At 48.7% G+C, this 20,088-nt stretch overlaps 1 protein-coding gene across 3 annotated transcripts in view; it reads left to right on the top strand.

Annotated features, from left to right (window-relative positions):
- LOC134983141 (oocyte zinc finger protein XlCOF6-like) overlaps nucleotides 1-18,954 on the top strand; it is a 37,266-nt gene extending 18,312 nt beyond the window's left edge. The window contains exons 2-7 of one of the 3 annotated variants that reach the window (XM_063948873.1): nucleotides 8,901-9,004; nucleotides 14,672-14,863; nucleotides 15,805-15,928; nucleotides 16,045-16,142; nucleotides 16,242-16,353; nucleotides 16,950-18,954. In XM_063948873.1, the coding sequence (XP_063804943.1) occupies nucleotides 8,927-9,004; nucleotides 14,672-14,863; nucleotides 15,805-15,928; nucleotides 16,045-16,142; nucleotides 16,242-16,353; nucleotides 16,950-18,508 (2,163 nt within the window). In that variant the 5' untranslated portion in view covers nucleotides 8,901-8,926 and the 3' untranslated portion in view covers nucleotides 18,509-18,954. Of the gene's footprint in view, nucleotides 1-8,850; nucleotides 9,005-14,671; nucleotides 14,864-15,804; nucleotides 15,929-16,044; nucleotides 16,143-16,241; nucleotides 16,354-16,949 lie in introns of all 3 variants that reach the window. The other 2 variants (XM_063948872.1, XM_063948871.1) reach the window with 2 other exon arrangements.
- Nucleotides 18,955-20,088: the final 1,134 nt, after the last annotated feature.

Below are 20,088 nucleotides of genomic sequence, written 5' to 3'. Positions count from 1 at the left end.
GGTCTCTGGTCAAGCCAGGAGGCTTGTCTTCACATCAACGTCCTGGAATTGAGGGCCATATACAACGCCCTTCGTCAAGCGGAGAATTTGCTTCGCGACCTACCAGTTCTGATTCAGTCAGACAACATCACAGCAGTGGCTCATGTAAACCGCCAAGGCAGAACAAAGAGCAGAGTGGCAATGGCGGAAGCCACCAGGATTCTTCGCTGGGCGGAAAATCATGTGGGCGCACTGTCAGCAGTGTTCATTCCGGGAGTGGACAACTGGGAAGCAGACTTCCTCAGCAGACACGATCTACATCCAGGAGAGTTGGGACTTCATCAGGAAGTCTTCGCACAGATTGCAAGTCAGTGGGGACTGCCCCAGATAGACAAGATGGCGTCCCGCCTCAACAAGAAACTACAGAGGTATTGCGCCAGGTCAAGAGACCCTCAGGCGGTGGCAGTGGACGCCCTGGTGACACCGTGGGTGTTCCAGTCGGTCTATGTGTTTCCTCCTCTTCCTCTCATCCCCAAGGTATTGAGAATCATAAGAAGAGGAGTACAGACAATTCTCATTGTTCCAGATTGGCCGCGAAGGGCCTGGTATCCGTATCTGCAGGAAATGCTCACAGAAGATCCGTGGCCTCTTCCTCTAAGACAGGACCTGTTGCAACAGGGGCCCTGTCTGTTCCAAGACTTACCACGGCTGCGTTTGACGCCATGGCGGTTGAACGCCAGATCCTAGCGGAAAAGGGCATTCCAGATGAGGTCATTCCTACTCTGATAAAGGCTAGGAAGGACGTGACAGCTAAACATTATCACCGTATATGGCGAAAGTATGTTTCTTGGTGTGAGTCCAGGAATGCTCCTCCGGAAGAATTCCATCTGGTCCGTTTCCTTCACTTCCTACAGACTGGAGTGAATTTGGGCCTAAAATTAGGCTCCATTAAGGTTCAGATTTCGGCCCTATCCATCTTCTTTCAGAAGGAATTGGCTTCTCTCCCAGAAGTACAGACTTTTGTGAAGGGAGTGCTGCATATTCAGCCTCCTTTTGTACCTCCAGTAGCACCTTGGGACCTTAACGTGGTGTTGCGGTTCCTTAAGTCTCACTGGTTTGAACCACTTAAAACTGTGGAATTAAAATATCTCACTTGGAAAGTGGTCATGTTGTTAGCCTTGGCATCGGCTAGGCGAGTGTCGGAGTTGGCGGCTTTGTCTCACAAAAGCCCCTATCTGGTTTTCCATGTGGATAGAGCAGAATTGCGGACTCGTCCTCAATTCTTGCCCAAGGTGGTTTCATCTTTTCATATGAACCAACCTATTGTGGTGCCTGTGGCTACGCGAGACTTGGAGGATTCCGAGTCCCTTGATGTAGTCAGGGCTTTGAAAATTTACGTGGCCAGAACGGCTCGGGTCAGAAAAACAGAGGCACTGTTTGTCCTGTATGCAGCCGACAAGGTTGGCGCTCCTGCTTCGAAGCAGACTATTGCTCGCTGGATCTGTAACACGATTCAGCAAGCTCATTCTACGGCTGGATTGCCGTTACCAAAATCGGTAAAGGCCCATTCCACTAGGAAGGTGAGCGAAATTCTACAAGTTTGATACCCTGGCTGAGGAGGACCTCATGTTTGCACAATCGGTGCTGCAGAGTCATCCGCACTCTCCCGCCCGTTTGGGAGCTTTGGTATAATCCCCATGGTCCTTACGGAGTCCCCAGCATCCTCTAGGACGTAAGAGAAAATAAGATTTTAAACCTACCGGTAAATCTTTTTCTCCTAGTCCGTAGAGGATGCTGGGCGCCCGTCCCAGTGCGGACTACATCTGCAAGAATTGTATATAGGTTTTGCTTACATAATGGTTATGTTACAGTTTTGGTCAGTCTCGGACTGATGCTGTGTTGTTTCATACTGTTAACTGGTTCGTATATCCCAGGTTATACGGTGTGGATGGTGTGGGCTGGTATGAATCTTGCCCTTAGATTAACAAAAATCCTTTCCTCGTACTGTCCGTCTCCTCTGGGCACAGTTCTTTAACTGACGTCTGGAGGAGGGGCATAGAGGGAGGAGCCAGTTCACACCCATCTTAGAGTGCCCATGTCTCCTGCGGAGCCCGTCTATACCCCATGGTCCTTACGGAGTCCCCAGCATCCTCTACGGACTAGGAGAAAAATATTTACCGGTAGGTTTAAAATCTTATTTTACCTCACTCTGATCACCTAGTGGATATACGTCAGGAACCCTGGGAAAACCCGGGTACGAAGTTTGTGCCTCAAAAGAAGATGCTGGCTCGCTATCCCCTCGCGCCAGAGCTGTCTAAGAATTGGGAAACGCCTCCTCCAGTAGACTCACATGTGGCTACGATGGTGGTTTCCTCAGCTCTGCCTGTCACTACCGTCACGTCTCTAAAAGAGCCTACGGATAAACGTGTGAAGGGTTGTCTTAAAGCGATCTACACCCTCACGGGTGCTGCACAAAGGCCCACTATTGCAGCAACATGGGCTGCAGAGGCTATTGAAGCATGGGCCTTGGAGTTAGATGCTGAAATCTCTTCTGACCATGCTAGACAATGCTTGTCATATATTGTCACAGCTTCTCGCTATATTAAAGAGGCGGCTTCTGATGCCGGTATCCTAGCAGCCAAGGCCTCTACTACGTCAGTCCTGGCTCGCCGGATATTGTGGCTGAGATCCTGGTCTGTGGATCTGGACTCTAGAAAAACCCTGGAGGTACTCCCTTTCAAGGGAGATATTCTGTTTGGGGAGGACTTAAATAAGATAGTGGCTGACTTGGCTACTACCAAAACTGCCTGTCTGCCAAGTACCGCTCCTTCTGTGTCGAAGGCTAAAGGTACTTCCTTTCGTCCTTCAGGTAAAGCAAAAGGTCAGGCGTACAACAAGCAGGTCCGCACTTCCAAACCTGGTAAGCCAAAGCCAAAAAGAGCCTGGGTGGCCCGTCAGCCAGCTTCCAAGGCCGATAAGCCTGCCGCATGACGGGGCGGGCCTCCCCCTGGGGGATCCCAGGGTGGGGGGCCGGCTTCTAGGGTATACCCAGGACTGGTTGAAGACCACTTCAGATGCCTGGGTACGGGAAGTCGTCACTCGAGGTTACGCCATAGCCTTCAAAAACCGACCCCCTCATCGATTTTACCAGTCAGACGGTCCCGTTGGCCCAGACAAAGGCAAACACTCTGCAATCGGTGGTACAGATCCTCCTGGATACAGGAGTCATAGTACAGGTGCCTCTTGCGCAGAGGGGCCTGGGGTACTATTCTCCGCTGTTTCTAGTCCCGAAACCGAATGGGTCCTCCCGGCCCATTCTCAACCTCAAGGCATTGAACAGGTTTGTGAAGGTTTCCAAGTTCCGTATGGAAACCCTTCGCTCTATAGTTCTGGCCTTGGAACATGGGGACTACATGGTCTCCCTGGACATACAGGATGCTTACTTGCATATTCCTATAGAAGCGTCACATCAGCAATACCTGGGGTTTGCTATTGGCAACCTCCATTACCAGTTTCGGGCGTTACCTTTTGGTTTAACAACGGCTCCGCGAGTCTTCACAAACGTTATGGCGGTGATGACGGTGGTACTCCGCCGTCAAGGGGTCAGGATACTGCCGTATCTGGACGACTTGTTAATCCTGGAAAATTCCCCAGAACTTCTCCTGCGTCATCTGGATATGACTGTCCGGTTTCTACAAGCCCACGGGTGGCTCATCAACTGTAAGAAATCCTCCCTGATCCCTGCTCAGAGCATGGTGCATCTGGGAGCGGTATTGGACACTCACAACCAGAGGTTGGTCTTGTGTCAGGAGAAAGTCCTGAAGCTTCAGGACAGGTTTCGTTGCTTCCTTCCTCGTCCGCAAGTGTCGATACATTCGGCGATGCAGGTGCTGGGCCTCATGGTATCAGCATTCGACATGGTGGAGTATGCTCAATTCCATTCTCGTCCCCTCCAGAGGCTGATTCTAGCCAAGTGGGACGGCCTGCCTCACCGGATCAGGTCTCAAATGATCTCATTGACTCCGGAGGTACGTCTGTCGCTGCTCTGGTAGCTCCGGGACCAACAATTGTGCAGGGGCCGTCCCTTCTGGATATCCAACTGGGTCTTGTTGACGACAGATGCCAGTCTAAGAGGTTGGGGCGCAGTGCTGGAGCAACACTCCCTTCAGGGTCGGTGGACCAAGGAGGAGTTCCTCCTCTCAATCAACATTCTGGAATTGCGGGCGGTCTTCAATGCATTGAACCTAGCCCAGCATTTAATTCAGAACCGTCCTGTTCAAGTGCAGTCGGACAACGCCACCACAGTGGCTTACATAAATCATCAAGGTGGCACTCGAAACCGTTTGGCAATGAAGGAAGTCTCACGGATTCTACATTGGGCAGAACGCCATCTACCGGCTATATCGGCAATATTCATTCCGGGAGTCCTGAATTGGGAAGCGGACTTTCTCAGTCGTCAGGACGTACATGCCGGCGAGTGGGGCCTCCATCCAGAAGTGTTTCAACTCCTAATGGAAAAGTGGGGCCTTCCAGACGTGGATCTGATGGCATCTCGACACAATCACAAGGTTCCGGTCTTCGGAGCAAGGACAAGCAGCATTCGTGGATGCGCTGGCGGTACCGTGGAGGTTGTTCCCTCCGGTGTCACTCCTGCCCAGGGTAATTCGGAAGTTCAAGCAAGAAAAAGGAATTCTGCTTCTCATAGCTCCAGCGTGGCCCAGACGGCACTGGTTCTCAGACCTGCAAGGCCTATCGTCAGAGCGTCCAATTCTACTTCCACAACGCCCAGACCTCCTCGTTCAGGGCCCCTGTGTCTACCAGGACCTATCCCGGCTGTCTTTGACGGCGTGGCTCTTGAAGCTTCCGTCTTAAGGGCTAAAGGGTTTTCTGAGGCGGTCATTCAAACTATGTTGCGGGCCCGGAAATCAGCTTCGGCTCGGATTTACTACAGGGTCTGGCATTCTTACTTTGTTTGGTGCGCATCTAACGATTATGACGCTTCCAAGTTTAGTATAGCCAAGTTGTTGGCTTTTCTTCAGCAGGGCCTGGACTTAGGCCTGCGTCTGGCCTCCCTCAAGGTTCAAATATCTGCCTTGTCGGTGTGGTTTCAGAGAAAAATTGCGACCTTACCTGATGTGCATACCTTTACTCAGGGCGTGTTGCGTATCCAGCCTCCCTATGGTCCCGCCTGTGGCTCCTTGGGACTTGTCGGTGGTTTTGGAGGCGTTACAAGAGTCTCCGTTTGAACCTCTTGGTTCAGCTGACCTTAAGTGGCTTTCCCTTAAGGTGGTGTTTCTACTGGCTATTGCTTCAGCTAGAAGAGTGTCGGATTTGGGTGCCTTGTCCTGTAGTTCCCCATATCTGATATTTCACCGTGACCGGGCGGTTCTTAGGACTCGTCCCGGATATTTACCTAAGGTGGTTTCTTCGTTCCACCTTAACCAGGAGATTGTGGTTCCGGCACTTGTTTCTCCTGATCTGTCTCCCAAAGAGCGGTCTTTGGATATGGTACAGGCTCTCCGTATCTATGTGAAGAGAACTGCTTCTATTAGGAAATCTGATTCTCTCTTTTTGCTGTTTGGATTTCACAAACGGGGCTGGCCTGCTCACAAGCAAACTTTGGCCAGATGGATTAGAATGGTGATTGCACATGCTTATGTGAGGGCTGGTCTGTCAGCTCCTGCTCACATTACGGCCCATTCTACTCGGTCTGTTGGACCTTCTTGGGCGGCCCGCCGTGGTGCGACCCTTGAACAATTGTGCAAGGTGACTACGTGGTCCTCTCTGAACACGTTTATAAGGTTCTATGCCTTCGATACTACCGCTTCCCAGGATGCTTCCTTTGGACTCCAGGTTCTTGTGCCCGCTACAGTGCGTCCCCTCCCATAAGGAACTGCTTTAGGACATCCCCTATGTCTATTCCTTGTGGAGCCCAGTGTACCCCGCAGCAGAAAACGAGTTTTATGGTAAGAACTTACCTTTGTTAAAACGCTTTCTGCGAGGTACACTGGGCTCCACAAGGCGCCCACCCTGACGCACTTAGCTTCTTTGGGTTGGTATGGCATTAGCCGCTGACACTTCTCCTGTCGTGAGAGTGTGGTGTATGTGGCTACTAACCGTTGTCGTCTCTTTTCCTGCTACTGCATTGGGCTGGTTAACTAAAAACTGAGCTCCTGTGCAGGGAGGCGGGGTTATAGAGGAGGCGGCGCTGTGCATTCTGGGAACAGTCAAAGCTTTGAGCCTGTTGGTGCCTCGGATCAAGATCCTACTCTACACCCCTATGTCTATTCCTTGTGGAGCCCAGTGTACCTCGCAGAAAGAGTTTTAACAAAGGTAAGTTCTTACCATAAAACTCGTTTTTTAGCCCCTCCCATAGCGCAGTTCTACTTGGTTCGTCTGTGAATTCATGGGATTAGCAATTTCGTAACTCTATAGAAGCTGCTGCTGTTAGGTGCAATATTGACCGGTAATTAAGGATTTGTTGCCTATTATGTAGTACTTGGTATAATTATATGTACAGTGCATCCAGAAAGTATTCACAGCGCTTCACTTTTTCCACATTTTGTTATGGAAATGGAATAAATTAATTTTCTCGCTCAAAATTCTACACACAATACCCCACACAAGAAAAAAGTTTTTTTGTGATTTTTGCAAATTTATTAAAAATAAAAAACTTAAGAAATCACATGTACATAAGTATTTACAGCCTTTGCCATGAAGCTCAAAATTGAGCTCAGGTGCATCCTGTTTCCACTGAACATCCTTGAGATGTTCCTATAGCTTAATTGGAGTCCACCTGTGGTAAATTAAGTTGATTGGACAAGATTTGAAAAGGCACACACCTGTCTATATAAGGTCCCACACTTGACAGTGCATGTCTTAGCAAAAACCAAGCATGAAGTCAAAGGAATTGTCTGTAGACCTCCGAGACAGGATTGTCTCGCGGCAAAAATCTGGGGAAGGGTACAGAAAAATATCTGCTGTTTTGAAGGTCCCAATGAGCACAGTGGCCTCCATCATTTGTAAATGGAAAAAGTCCGGACCCAGCAGGACTCTTCCTAGAGCTGGCCGGCCGTCTAAACTGATCGATCGGGGGGGAAGGTTCCTAGTCAGGGAGGTGACCAAGAACCCAATTGTCACTCTGTCAGAGCTACAGCATTCCTCTGTGGAGAGAGGAGAACCTCCCAGAAGGACAACCATCTCTGCAGCAATACACCAATCAGGCCTGTATGGTAGAGTGACCAGACGGAGGCCACTCCTTAGTAAAAAGCACATGGCAGCCCGACTAAAGTTTGACAAAATGCACCTGAAGGACTCTCAGACCATGAGAAACAAAATTCTTTGGTTTGATGAGACAAAGATTGAACTCTTTGGTGTGAATGCCGGGCGTCATGTTTGGAGGAAACCAGGCACCACTCATCACCAGGCCAAAACCGTCCCTACAGTGAAGCATGGTGGTGGCAGCATCATGCTGTGGGGATGTTTTTCAGCGGCAGGATTTGGGAGACTAGTCATGATAGAGGGAAAGATGAATGCAGCAATGTATAGAGACATCCTGGAGGAAAACCTGTTCCAGAGCGCTGTTGATCTCAGACTGGGGTGATGGTTCATCTTTCAGCAGGACAACGACCCTGAGCACACAGCCAAGATATCAAAGGAGTGGCTTCAGGACAACTCTGTGAATGTCCTTGAGTGGCCCAGCCAGAGCCTAGACTTGAATCCGATTGAACATCTCTGGAGAGATCTGAAAGTGGCTGTGCACTGACGCTTCCCATCCAACCTGATGGAGCTTGAGAGTTGCTGCAAAGAGGAATGGGCGAAACTGCCCAAAGATAGGTGTGCCAAGCTTGTGGCATCATATTCAAAAAGACTTAAGGCTGTAATTGCTCCCAAAGGTGCATCAAAAAAGTATTTAACAAAGGCTGTGAATACTTATGTACATGTGATTTCTTCGTTTTTTATTTTTAATAAATTAGCAAATATCTCAAAAACACTTTTTTCACGTTGTCATTATGGGGTATTGTGTCTAGAATTTTGAGAGGAAAAAGGAATTTATTCCAGTTTGGAATAAGGCTGTAACATAACAAAATGTGGAAAAAGTGAAGCGCTGTGAATACTTTCCGAATAAACTGTATTTTTAGTGCCAGCTTACATGCCTAACTATGGTGGCCGATCCCGGGATCGGGAACGGCGGGATCCCGGGATTCCGGCCTAAAATTGTCCGGGATTTAATCCTGGAATTGGAGCTTCCAGTCCTGTAGATTTTGGGATTGGCCACCACCTTGCTTTTTTCTTTGTCAGGTAGCGTTGACCATCCTCAGGAGGCTCAGACGCTGCCCGGCTCCCCCTGCTCAGATTCCCCAGCTGTGCACACTGCACACCGTGAGGTGAAGTCAGAGGTCACGCTGCGCAGTCAGTTGCCCGCCGGACCTCCCGGCCTGCCCGCATCTCGCCACCGCTCAGCAACACTCCCGCCCGTCCAGATTAGGGTCAGTTATGTGGGCTGGGCTGGGCTAGGCAGGGGGGGCGGGGACACATCGAAAATAAACCAATCCCGGGTATTTTGGAAATCCCGGGCTTTATCATTTTTCAATCCCAATTCCTGGGATTGAAAAAATTACCCGGGATTAGCCACCCTTAGCCTAACTCCAACCAAAGTTATTAAGGGACTTGGTTATTTACTAAAAGCAGTCATTATATCATCATCATCATCATCATCATCATCATCATCATCATATATAGTCATAATACCAGCATTATTTAACCTTATACATTGCATATTCAGTGATAATTTATCTTGGTCACTGATCCATTTAATTATATGATACACTTTACACTTTTCTTATTCACATTCATTTTACTGCATTACAGGATCTTCTCTGTTCATGTCTTCTCATGACTAATCTCAATAAAATTCACAGTCTATTCCCCGACTGATACACTGAGTATGGACAAGGAGAAAAACAAGATGATCAAGAGGATATTGAATCTCACCATTGAGATCATCTACCTGCTGACTGGGGAGGTGAGGGAGTGTGGGAGTGTCACAGTGATGTCACTCTTTTCTCTATTAATAACAAAGGGACCTGACTGGGGAAGTGAGGGAGTCTGGGAGTGTCACAGTGATGTCACTCTCTTTTCTCTATTACTAACACAAGGACCTGACTGGGGAGGTGAGGGAGTCTGGGAGTGTCACAGTGACATCACTCTTATCTCTATTACTTACACAGGGACCTGACTGGGGAGGTGAGGGAGTCTGGGAGTATCACAGTGACATCACGCTATTACTCTTATCTATATTACTAACACAGGGACCCGACTGGAGAGGTGAGGGAGTCGGGGAGTGTCACAGTGACATCACACTTATCTCTGTTACTAACACAGGGACCTGACTGGGGAGATGAGGGAGTCTGGGAGTGTCAGTGACATAACTCTTATCTCTATTACTAACACAGGGACCTGACTGGGGAGGTGAGGGAGTCGGGCAGTGTCACAGTGACATCACTCTTATCTATATTACTAACACAGGGATCCGACTGGGGAGGTGAGGGAGTCTGGGAGTGTCACAGTGACATCACACTTATCTCTATTCCTAACACAGGGACCTGACTGGGGAGGTGAGGGAGTCTGGGAGTGTCACAGTGACATCACTTTTATCTCTATTAATAACACAGGGACCTGATTGGGGAGGTGAGGAGTTCTGGGTGTATAACAGTAAGATCACTTTCTCTTACGTCCTAGAGGATGCTGGGGTCCACATTAGTACCATGGGGTATAGACTGGTCCACCAGTAGCCATTGGCACTTTAAGAGTTTGAGTGTGGGCTGGCTCCTCCCTCTATGCCCCTCCTACCAGACTCCGTTTAGAAAATGTGCCTGGAGGAGCCGGTCACAGCTTGGGGAGCTCTCCTGAGTTTTCCTGGTAAAAACGTTTTTTTAGAGTTTATTATTTTACAGGGAGGCTGCTGGCAACAGCCTCCCTGTAGTGAGGGACTGAGGGGGGGAGCAGTGTCCGCACTGCGGGGTCTGAGCTACTGTCTCCGCTGACTGGACACTGAGCTCCAGAGGGGTCTGATCGTTCGCCGCCACAGGGGACCGCTCGCCCCAGCAGCATTCCGCCACCCCCTTTCAGAGCTGAAGAACCGGTGGCGAGTGAGACACCGACCCCCCTAGCAAGCGGGGGGTCAGTGTGAAGATGGCGGCACAGGAGCCGCCATCTTCACACCAGAAGCCTGTCGGGGTCCCCGGATCTCAGCCAGCACTAAATCCTTAGGCCAGTATAATCTGAAGAAGAGCAGGAAGACAGCGCCATTACGGGGGCAGAGCTTCTCAGAGCGGACCCAGCAGCGTTCAGCGCCATTTTCCTGCCTGCACAGCGCTTACGAGGAGAATCAGGTCCCTCCACAGCAACTCCAACTATCTGTAAACGGTACCAGGGGGTTGTAGAAGGGGGGGAGGCTGCAATACGACTGTGTATCCTATTAAGGTGCACAGTCAGCGCTGACAAGGGGTCTCCCTTTGGTACATTTCGGGAATTTCTTCCATGTCTGTTTCAGCTCGTCGGGGACTGTGGCTGCGATAGAGGTCGGCCGACGCGGAATTCAGAAAGAGTGGAGTCACTACCCTATACAGGTCAGGCTCTCTTTGGGGAAGCTCTAGACGCGTGGATATCCACGGCTACAGCGGGTAAGTCTCCGTTTCTTCCCTCAGTCAGCACCTGCTCCGAAGAAATCCTTCTCTTCATCAGCAACACAGTCCTTTCGGCCTAACAAGCCTAGAAAGACCATAACGTCCAATGCCTTCTTTAGGGAAGGTCGAATTAAGTCCAAGAAACCTGCCGCTGCAGGTTCCCAGGAACAAAAGCCTGCTTCAGGTACGCCAAAGTCCTCCGCATGACGGTGGACCGCGCGGCCTGGAGGTGGGGCCAGTGGGAGCAAGACTCAGACAGTTCAGTCACGTCTGGGTATCGTCCGGCCTGGATCCCTGGGTGATAGATATTGTATCCCAGGGATACAGGCTGGAATTTCACGGTCTCCCTCCTCATCTTTTTTTCAAATCAGGCTTACCAGCTCTGCTGGCAGACAGCACTGTCCTACAAGAAGCTGTCCAAAAGTTGGTGGAGGCACAGGTCATTGTGCCAGTTCCTCCTCATTCGCAAACCACAGGTTACTATTTGAACCTTTTCGTGGTACCGAAACCGGATGGTTCGGTCAGGCCCATTCTGAACCTAAAATCATGGAACCCCTTTCTAAAGGAGTTCAAGTTCAAGATGGAGTCTCTCAGGGCGGTGATATCAGGTCTGGAAGAGGGGGAATTCCTGGTATCCCTGGATATCAAGGATGCGTACCTCCACATTCCGATCTGGCTGCCGCATCAGGCTTATCTCCGTTTTCGCATTACTGGACTGTCATTTCCAGTTCCAGGCCCTGCCATTCGGCCTCTCCACAGCACCAAGGGTGTTTACCAAGGTGATGGCAGAGATGATGGTTCCTCCGCAAACAAGGGGTGAACATCATTCCATACCTGGACGATCTGCTGATAAAGGCTTCGTCCAAGGAGAAGCTGATGCAGTCCATTTTTCTCACAACCCGCCTCCTCAAGATCCACGGTTGGATTCTGAACCTTCCAAAGTCACATTTGGAACCAACCCAGAGGTTGTCCTTTCTGGGAATTATCCTAGACACAGAAGTGCAGAGGGTGTTTCTTCCGCAGAAAAAGGCATTGGTGAAACAAGCTATGGTCCGGGATGTCCTGAAGACAGCCCGGGTGTCGGTTCATCAATGCATTCGCCTGTTGGGAAAGATGGTGGCCTCTTACGAGGCTCTCCAGTACGGGAGGTTCCATGCTCTGGCCTTCCAACTGGATCTCCTGGACAAGTGGTCAGGATCTCATCTCCACATGCACCAGATAATACGTCTGTCGCCGAAGACCAGGATTTCGCTCCTCTGGTGGCTACAATTACCTCACCTTCTGGGGGGGCCAAAGGTTCGGGATTCAGGAATGGGTCCTTCTAACCACGGATGCGAGCCTTCGGGGCTGGGGAGCAGTCACTCAAGGAGTAACATTCCAAGGAAGGTGGTCAAGTCTGGAAGCCGGCCTGCCCATCAACTAAGAGCCGTCTACAACTGTCTTCTTCAGGCGGCCCATCTCCTAAGAAATCGGGCCATTCAGTGCAGTCGGACAATGTAACGACAGTAGCCTACATAAACCGACAAGGCGGAACGAAGAGCAGAGCTGCAATGTCGGAGGTGACCAGAATCATCCTCTGGGCAGAAAGACACGCGTTGGTGCTTTCAGCAATCTTCATTCCGGGAGTGGACAACTGGGAAGCAGTCTTCCTCAGCAGACACGATCTCCATCCAGGGGAGTGGGGTCTCCATCCGGAGGTGCTCAAGGAAATAACAGACCTTTGGTGGTCACCCCAAATAGACATGATGGCCTCTCGTCTCAACAAGAATCTCCTGCGCTATTGTTCCAGGTCGAGGGACCCACAAGCAGTGGCAGTGGATGCCCTGGTGTCTCTGTGGGTGTTCCAGTCGGTGTACGTGTCTCCACCACTTCCACTCATTCCAAGAGTTCTAAAGCTCGTAAGGAGAACAAGAGTTCAAGCGATCCTCATTGCTCCAGACTGGCATAGGTGGGCTTGGTACGCGGACCTTCTGGATCTCTTGTAGGAAGAGCCGAGGCCTCTTCCTCTTCGGGAGGACCTGCTGCAGCAGGGGCCGTTCACCTATCAAGACTTACCGCGGCTACGTTTGACGGCATGGAAGTTGAGCGCCTGATACTTGCTCGGAAGGGCATTTCTACCCTGATACAGGCTAGGAAAGGGGTAACGTCTAAGCATTACCATCGTATTTGGAAGAAATATGTCACTTGGTGTGAATCCAAGAAGTTTCCTACAGTGGAGTTTCAACTGGGACGTTTTCTCCTCTTCCTGCAAGCAGGTGTGGATATGGGCCTGAGGTTGGGATCTGCGAAGGTCCAGATTTTGGCCCTATCCATTTTCTTCCAGAAACAATTGGCTGCCCTCCCTGAGGTTCAGACTTTTTTGAAGGGAGTTCTGCACATCCAACCTCCCTTTGTACTGCCTACGGCGCCTTGGGACCTTAATGTGGTGTTGCAGTTCCTCCAGTCGGATTGGTTTGAGCCTCTACAGGAGGTTGAGATCAAATTTCTTACATGGAAGGCTGTCACGTTGTTGGCCTTAGCTTCTGCTAGACGTGTGTCAGAATTGGGGGCTTTATCCTGTAAAAGCCCTTACTTGATCTTCCAACGAAGATAGAGCTGAGCTCAGGACACGTCGGTAGTTCCTTCCGAAGGTTGTGTCGGCATTTCATATCAACCAACCTATTGTGGTGCCAGTGGCTACTGACTCCTCAATTACATCAAAGTCCTTGGATGTTGTGAGGGCTCTGAGGATATATGTGAAGAGAACTTCTCGTCACACAAAGTCGGACTCTCTGTTTGTCCTGTATGATCCCAAGAAAATTGGGTGTCCTGCTTCTAAGCAGACGATCTCTCGCTGGATTAGGTTCACTATCCAGCGCGCTTATTCTACGGCAGGATTGCCGTGTCCAAAATCTGATAAGGTCCACTCTACTCGTAAGGTGGGGTCTTCCTGGGCGGCTGCCCGGGGTGTCTCGGCAATGCAACTTAGCCGAGCTGCAACTTGGTCTGGGTCAAACACGTTTGCAAAGTTTTACAAGTTCGATACTTTGGCCTCTGATGATCTGAAGTTCAGTCAATCAGTTCTGCAGGAGCTACTAATGTGGACCCCAGCATCCTCTAGTACGTAAGAGAAAATAGGATTTTGGTTACCTACTGGTAAATCCTTTTCTCGTAGTCCGTAGAGAATGCTGGGCGCCCGCCCAGCGCTTCGTTTTCCTGCAACCGTTATCTGGTGCAGTACAACTTTGTTTAGTTATGTACTGCATTGTTACTTGGTATGTAATGTTTCAGCAGTTGCTGAGTAGTTCAAGCTAGTTTGCTTGATGTGCCTTGTATGTGTGAGCTGGTATGAATCTCGCCACTATCTGTGTTAAATCCTTCCTTCTCTCGAAGATGTCCGTCGAAGATGTCCGTCTCCTCGGGCACAGTTTCTAGACTGAGTCTGGTAGGAGGTGCATAGAGGGAGGAGCCAGCCCACACTCTCAAACTCTTAAAGTGCCAATGGCTCCTGGTGGACCCGTCTATACCCCATGGTACTAATTTGGACCCCAGCATCCTCTACGGACTACGAGAAAAGGATTTACCGGTAGGTAACCAAAATCCTATTTTTACCTCTGCTAATAAAACATGGACCTGGCTGTAAAGTTGGGGATTTCTGGCTATGTATAGTGTGGTACAGGTTGAGTATCCCATATCCAGATATTCCGAAATACAGAATTTTTTGAGTGGGACTGAGATAGTGACACCTTTTGTTTTCTGATGGCTCAATGTACATAAACTTTGTTTAATACACAAAATTATTAAAAATATTGTATTAAATGACCTTCAGGCTGTGTGTATAAGATGTATATGATACATAGATTCATTCTGTGCTTAGACTTAGGTCCCATCACCATGATGTCTCATTATGGTATGCAATTATTCCAAAATACGGAAAAATCCAATATCCAAAATACTGTTGGTCCCAAGCATTTTGGATATGGGATACTAAACCTGTATTTATCAGTGTCTCTGCTAATACGCAGGATTACACAGTAGTGAAGAAGACATCTGGTGAGCATAAGACATCCAGTAGCCATCCCCATATGTCAGGAGGACTCGGCACGACCCAGAATCCCATCCCGGTGCCTCCACCTCACTCACTGATACATGAGAAACACAATGACCAGAAGATCCTGGAACTCACCAACAAGATCATTCAGCTGCTGACTGGAGAGGTGACTGCTGGGAATGGGGCATTATACAGTAACACCAGGGGATGTGTCTGGGTGATGACTGGAGAGGTGACTGCTGGGAATGGGGCATTATACAGTAACACCAGGGGATGTGTCTGGGTAATGACTGGAGAGGTGACTGCTGGGAATGGGGCATTATACAGTAACACCAGGGGATGTGTCTGGGTGATGACTGGAGAGGTGACTGCTGGGAATGGGACATTTTACAGTAACACCACGGGATGTGTCTGGGTGATGACTGGAGAGGTGACTGCTGGGAATGGGACATTATACAGTAACACCAGGGGATGTGTCTGGGTGATGACTGGAGAGGTGACTGCTGGGAATGGGGAATTATACAGTAACACCAGGGGATGTGTCTGGGTGATGACTGGAGAGGTGACTGCTGGTAATGGGGCATTATACAGTAACACAAGGAGATATGTCTGGGTGATGACTGGAGAGGTGACTGCTGGGAATGGGACATTATACAGTAACACCAGGGGATGTGTCTGGGTGATGACTGGAGAGGTGACTGCTGGGAATGGGACATTATACAGTAACACCGGGGGATGTGTCTGGGTGATGACTGGAGAGGTGACTGCTGGGAATGGGACAGTATACAGTAACACCAGGGGATGTGTCTGGGTGGTGACTGGAGGGAGAGGTGACTGCTGGGAATGGGGCATTATACAGTAACACCAGGGTATGTGTCTGGGTGATGACTGGAGAGGTGACTGCTGGGAATGGGACATTATACAGTAACACCAGGGGATGTGTCTGGGTGATGACTGGAGAGGTGACTGCTGGGAATGGGGCATTATACAGTAACACCAGGGGATGTGTCTGGATGATGACAGGAGAGGTGACTGCTGGGAATGGGACATTATACAGTAACACCAGGGGATGTGTCTGGGTGATGACTGTATCATTGTGTGTGTCAGGTTCCTATAAGGTGTGAGGATGTCACTGTCTATTTCTCCATGGAGGAGTGGGAGTATATAGAGGAACACAGGGGTCTGTACAAGGACGTGATGATGGAGAATCACCGGCCCCTCACATCACTGGGTAAGAGGAGACTGTCATGTAGTGTAATGGAGAGAGCAGCTATGGGGCCACCTAGATACACATCACCTGATAATCACATATATACAATGTACTCAGTCACTATGTGTCTCCTACAGATGGGGCTAGTAACAGGAATACCGCAGAGAGATGTCCCCGTCCTCTGTATTCCCAGGATCATACAGAGGAGAATCACAGTGTCCCACAGGAGGGTCAGGTAGGTGGAACTTATGAGTGTCTCACCAAATGAATTACTCTACAATATATTATCTATAAAGAATTATTATTATTATTTTTTTTTATTTCACCTATTTAGGATGAATATCTAACTGATATTAATGTAGTAAATATAAAAGTAGAAGAGGAGACTTATCTGATGGATGATCAGCAGTGTAAGGAGGAGGAAATCCCTACAGCTATCAGCACAGGTGAGTAATAATCACTAAGTATAGTACATAGTCACGTATTCTCCTTGTTCTGTCACTACAGCAATCCCTTATTCTATCCTACACCCTCCTCTGTCACTACAGACTAATAAGGACAATGTGTCTGCCCAGTGGGGGAGTCAGGAGCCATCAGCTGTGTGTATGGCACGCAAAACACCTCACATCATGTGACTGTGTGTTACCAGCCCAGAGATCTGACCAGTCTCCTCCCCACACTCTCTGGTGTATCTCATACATCAGGAGCCATCAGCCCCTATTATACACCTGCTCTCCCCCTCACGTCATGTCACTGTGTGTTACCAGCCCAGAGATCTGACCAGTCTCCTCCCCACACACTCTAATGTATCTCCTACATCAGGAGCCATCAGTGAGGTGTTAACCATTTTGACCACCTGATTGCACTGTGCTGCTAGTCCTACTGTGCTGCTAGTCCTGGTGGCTACGGTAAGATGCAGGCCCTAATCCTGGTGGATAGTGGGTATAAAGTGTTCAGAAAGTACTGCATCCCAATTTCTGGGCATTGTGATATCCTCCACCATAAATCACCAATTTAATAATTTCATGTTTTCTTCTAACAGATCGACTGTTTAGCAGGAATACTTTGTCGGGTCCTCACGTGTTCTCTCCACAGTGTGGCTTCAGACAAGATCCTTCAGGAGAAAATCCCATTACCCCGCATAAATGTGTAAAACTCTACAGTAGGGATATATTTTCTGATCCCCCGAATGATGAGAAATGTTCTCCTGATAACTCGGATATTGTTACACATTCTGTCGGTCACGCAGGTGATAAAATATATCAGTGCTCTGCCTGTGGGAAATGTTTTACAAAGAAATCGAATCTTACAGTACATCAGAGAATTCACAGGGGCGAGAAGCCATTTTCGTGTTCTGAGTGTGGGAAGCGGTTCACACAGAAAATGCTTCTCCTCAGACATCACGGATCCCACACGGGTGAAAAGTCCGTAACGTGTCCCGAATGTGGGGATTGCTTCGGCCGGAAATCGGAATTTGTTAAACACAGGAGAATACACATAGGTAAGAAACCATTTGTGTGCACTGACTGTCCAAAGTGTTTCTCACAGAAAGCCGATCTTGTGAGACACATGCGAATGCATATAGGAGAAAAGCCGTTTCCGTGTTCTCAGTGTGATAAGTATTTCACACGGAAATCAACCCTCGTTGACCATCAGAGGACTCACACAGGCGAGAAGCCATTTTTGTGCTCTGACTGTGGGAAATGTTTTACGCGGAATTCATTTCTCATTGCTCATAAGAGAACTCACGCAGACGAGAAGCCATTTTCCTGCTCGGAGTGCAGGAAGCAGTTTACACAGAAAGCAGCTCTTTTTAAACATCAGAAAGGTCACGCCTGTAATAAGCCTGTCGCATGTCCTGAATGTGGGATGTGTTTTGCACGGAAGCTGCAACTGGTCAAACACCAGAGAATTCACACTGGTGAGAAGCCATTCAGGTGCTCCGAGTGTCCAAAATGTTTCTCAAAGAAAGTAGATCTGGGTGCACATATGAGAAGTCACACTGGCGAGAAGCCGTTTTCATGTTCTCAGTGTAACAAATATTTTACACGGAAGTCGACCCTTGTTATACACCAGAGAATTCACACGGGTGAGAAGCCATTTGTGTGTACCGATTGTGGGAGACGTTTTGCACGGAAATCATTTCTCAGTAGACATAAGAGAACTCACACGGGTGAGAGGCCATTTCCGTGCCCTGATTGCGGTAAACGCTTTACACAGAAATCCTCGCTTGTTAAACATCAGAGAAATCACACGGGTGAGAAGCCTACTACATGCGATGAATGCGGGATGTATTTCGCACATAAATCAGAACTTGTTAAACACCAGAGAAGTCACGTGGGTGAGAAGCCGTTTCCATGTCATGAGTGTGGGAAATATTTTACAAATAAAGCGGACCTCGTTAGACATGCGACAATTCACACAGGCGAGAAGCCGTTCCCTTGTCATCAGTGCAATAAGTGTTTCACCCGGAAGTCCACCCTCGTGAATCATCAGAAAATCCACACCCGCGAGAAGCCATTTTTCTGCTCTAACTGTGGGAAATGTTTTACACAGCGATCGCTGCTCATTAGACATCAGATCATTCACGCTCATTTATGATTTTGAGAAGCGATTGTTATTTTTGCAAGCTTTATATAGATCTCTGTTCCAGCCCGTATTTTAGATGTAAAAGATGAAGTCAATGCCTTCTTTGATAGTGTTTTGTAGCTTTGTTTCTGTTTTCGCCTCGGGAAATTGAGATGTTGCCATTACATCCAATGAGCTTCTAACTATCATTTCATAGGCTGTGTTAGATAAGTGACACTGATTGGGTACTGTGGGCAACTTCTGCACTTTATCTCTCTCTCTCAAAGATTTGATACATCTCCCCCTAAGTATCTGGCTGTCATGAGTTTTCTCCTGTAACAGTTTTTGTATAAAATATATCAAGTCAGTCATGTTTTCTTTGGAAATGTACTTTTTAATGTATTTTCAGACCTATACATTGTATTGACTCTTGGTTCTGTGTCATGGAACTCCTAATAAATAGGGTGTAAAGTAAAAAATATTGTGCCGAATTACTCCGCCATTACGTAACACGATAAAAGGGAAAGTATTGCTTATTTTAATATTGATGCACAACCTGTGTCGTGGTTAGCAGTGCAGGTGTGGGAGTGTGTCTGCAAACAGGTTCTCCAGCTCTTTTCTATTCTTTGATGGCAATTTTGAAACCCGTAATCATCTTCTTGTATTAGGAATTAAGGGCATTGGAACCCTGGACCCTTAATCAGGGCTTTAACTAGGGTGGGTGCAGAGGGTGCTGTTGCTATGGGGCCCAGAGACTTAGGGGGCCCGTTTCCCCTGCATCCAGCTCATGTCCGCTTCAGACTGATGACAGTGTGTCCAGCGAGTGACCCCACTCTGTGATACGCAGTTGCAGACAGTCCGCTGATTGGTTTGGCCACTCAGGAGTAAGTGTGGCTGGATCAGGGAGCAGAGGGCCCAAAAGACAAAGGAGAATCCCAGCTTAGAGAGCAGACCAGAGCCAGGATGGCGGACTGTTTGGAGCGGCGGCCTCATACAGGTCTGATAGATATTACAATGCCTGTGCTTTCAAATGTAATAAGTAAAATCTGTCATTTGCATTGCATCTGTGGTCCATGTACTGAAGGGGGCTTGACCAGATCTGGGTAAGCGTGGCCACGCCATCTATCAAATGTAAGAATAGCTTTCCCAAGCCCCCCACACACAATGATGCAAAGGCAGAGAATGTCACACTGAGTATCTGAATGGTGTAATTAGTACCCGCTCTCCACCATTTTGGCACCGCTACCAGTGGGTAGCTAATGACTGGAATTTTATTAAAAGCTTTTCCATTCATTCTCCAATATCCACTGAGCTTTACCCTTTCTATCACTAGGGAGTACTGGCATTTTTGCAGCAGCCCCCTCCTACTGACATGGCACAGTGCTCATTCTTCTTTGCAGGACAGCGAACCCCGTGCGCGTCATCCGCCTTTCCATGCCGCGTGCGTCATCCGCCTTTCCGTGACTGCTGAAACACTCCATCCCAAACCTGACGCTATATTTACAGCAAGGCATTTGCGTTCTGCGTGATCTCAGTCGCACTTTGGCCGATGGCAGCCACACAGTCCCGGTGGACTTTAGTTTAGCAGTCTGTTCCTCTGACCTGTCATAGGA

This window comes from Pseudophryne corroboree, assembly GCF_028390025.1.
Source record: "Pseudophryne corroboree isolate aPseCor3 chromosome 3 unlocalized genomic scaffold, aPseCor3.hap2 SUPER_3_unloc_1, whole genome shotgun sequence".
Lineage (NCBI taxonomy): Eukaryota > Metazoa > Chordata > Amphibia > Anura > Myobatrachidae > Pseudophryne > Pseudophryne corroboree.
The sequence above is the reverse complement of the archived record's forward strand: the minus strand, read 5'-3'. Positions and strand labels throughout refer to the sequence as shown.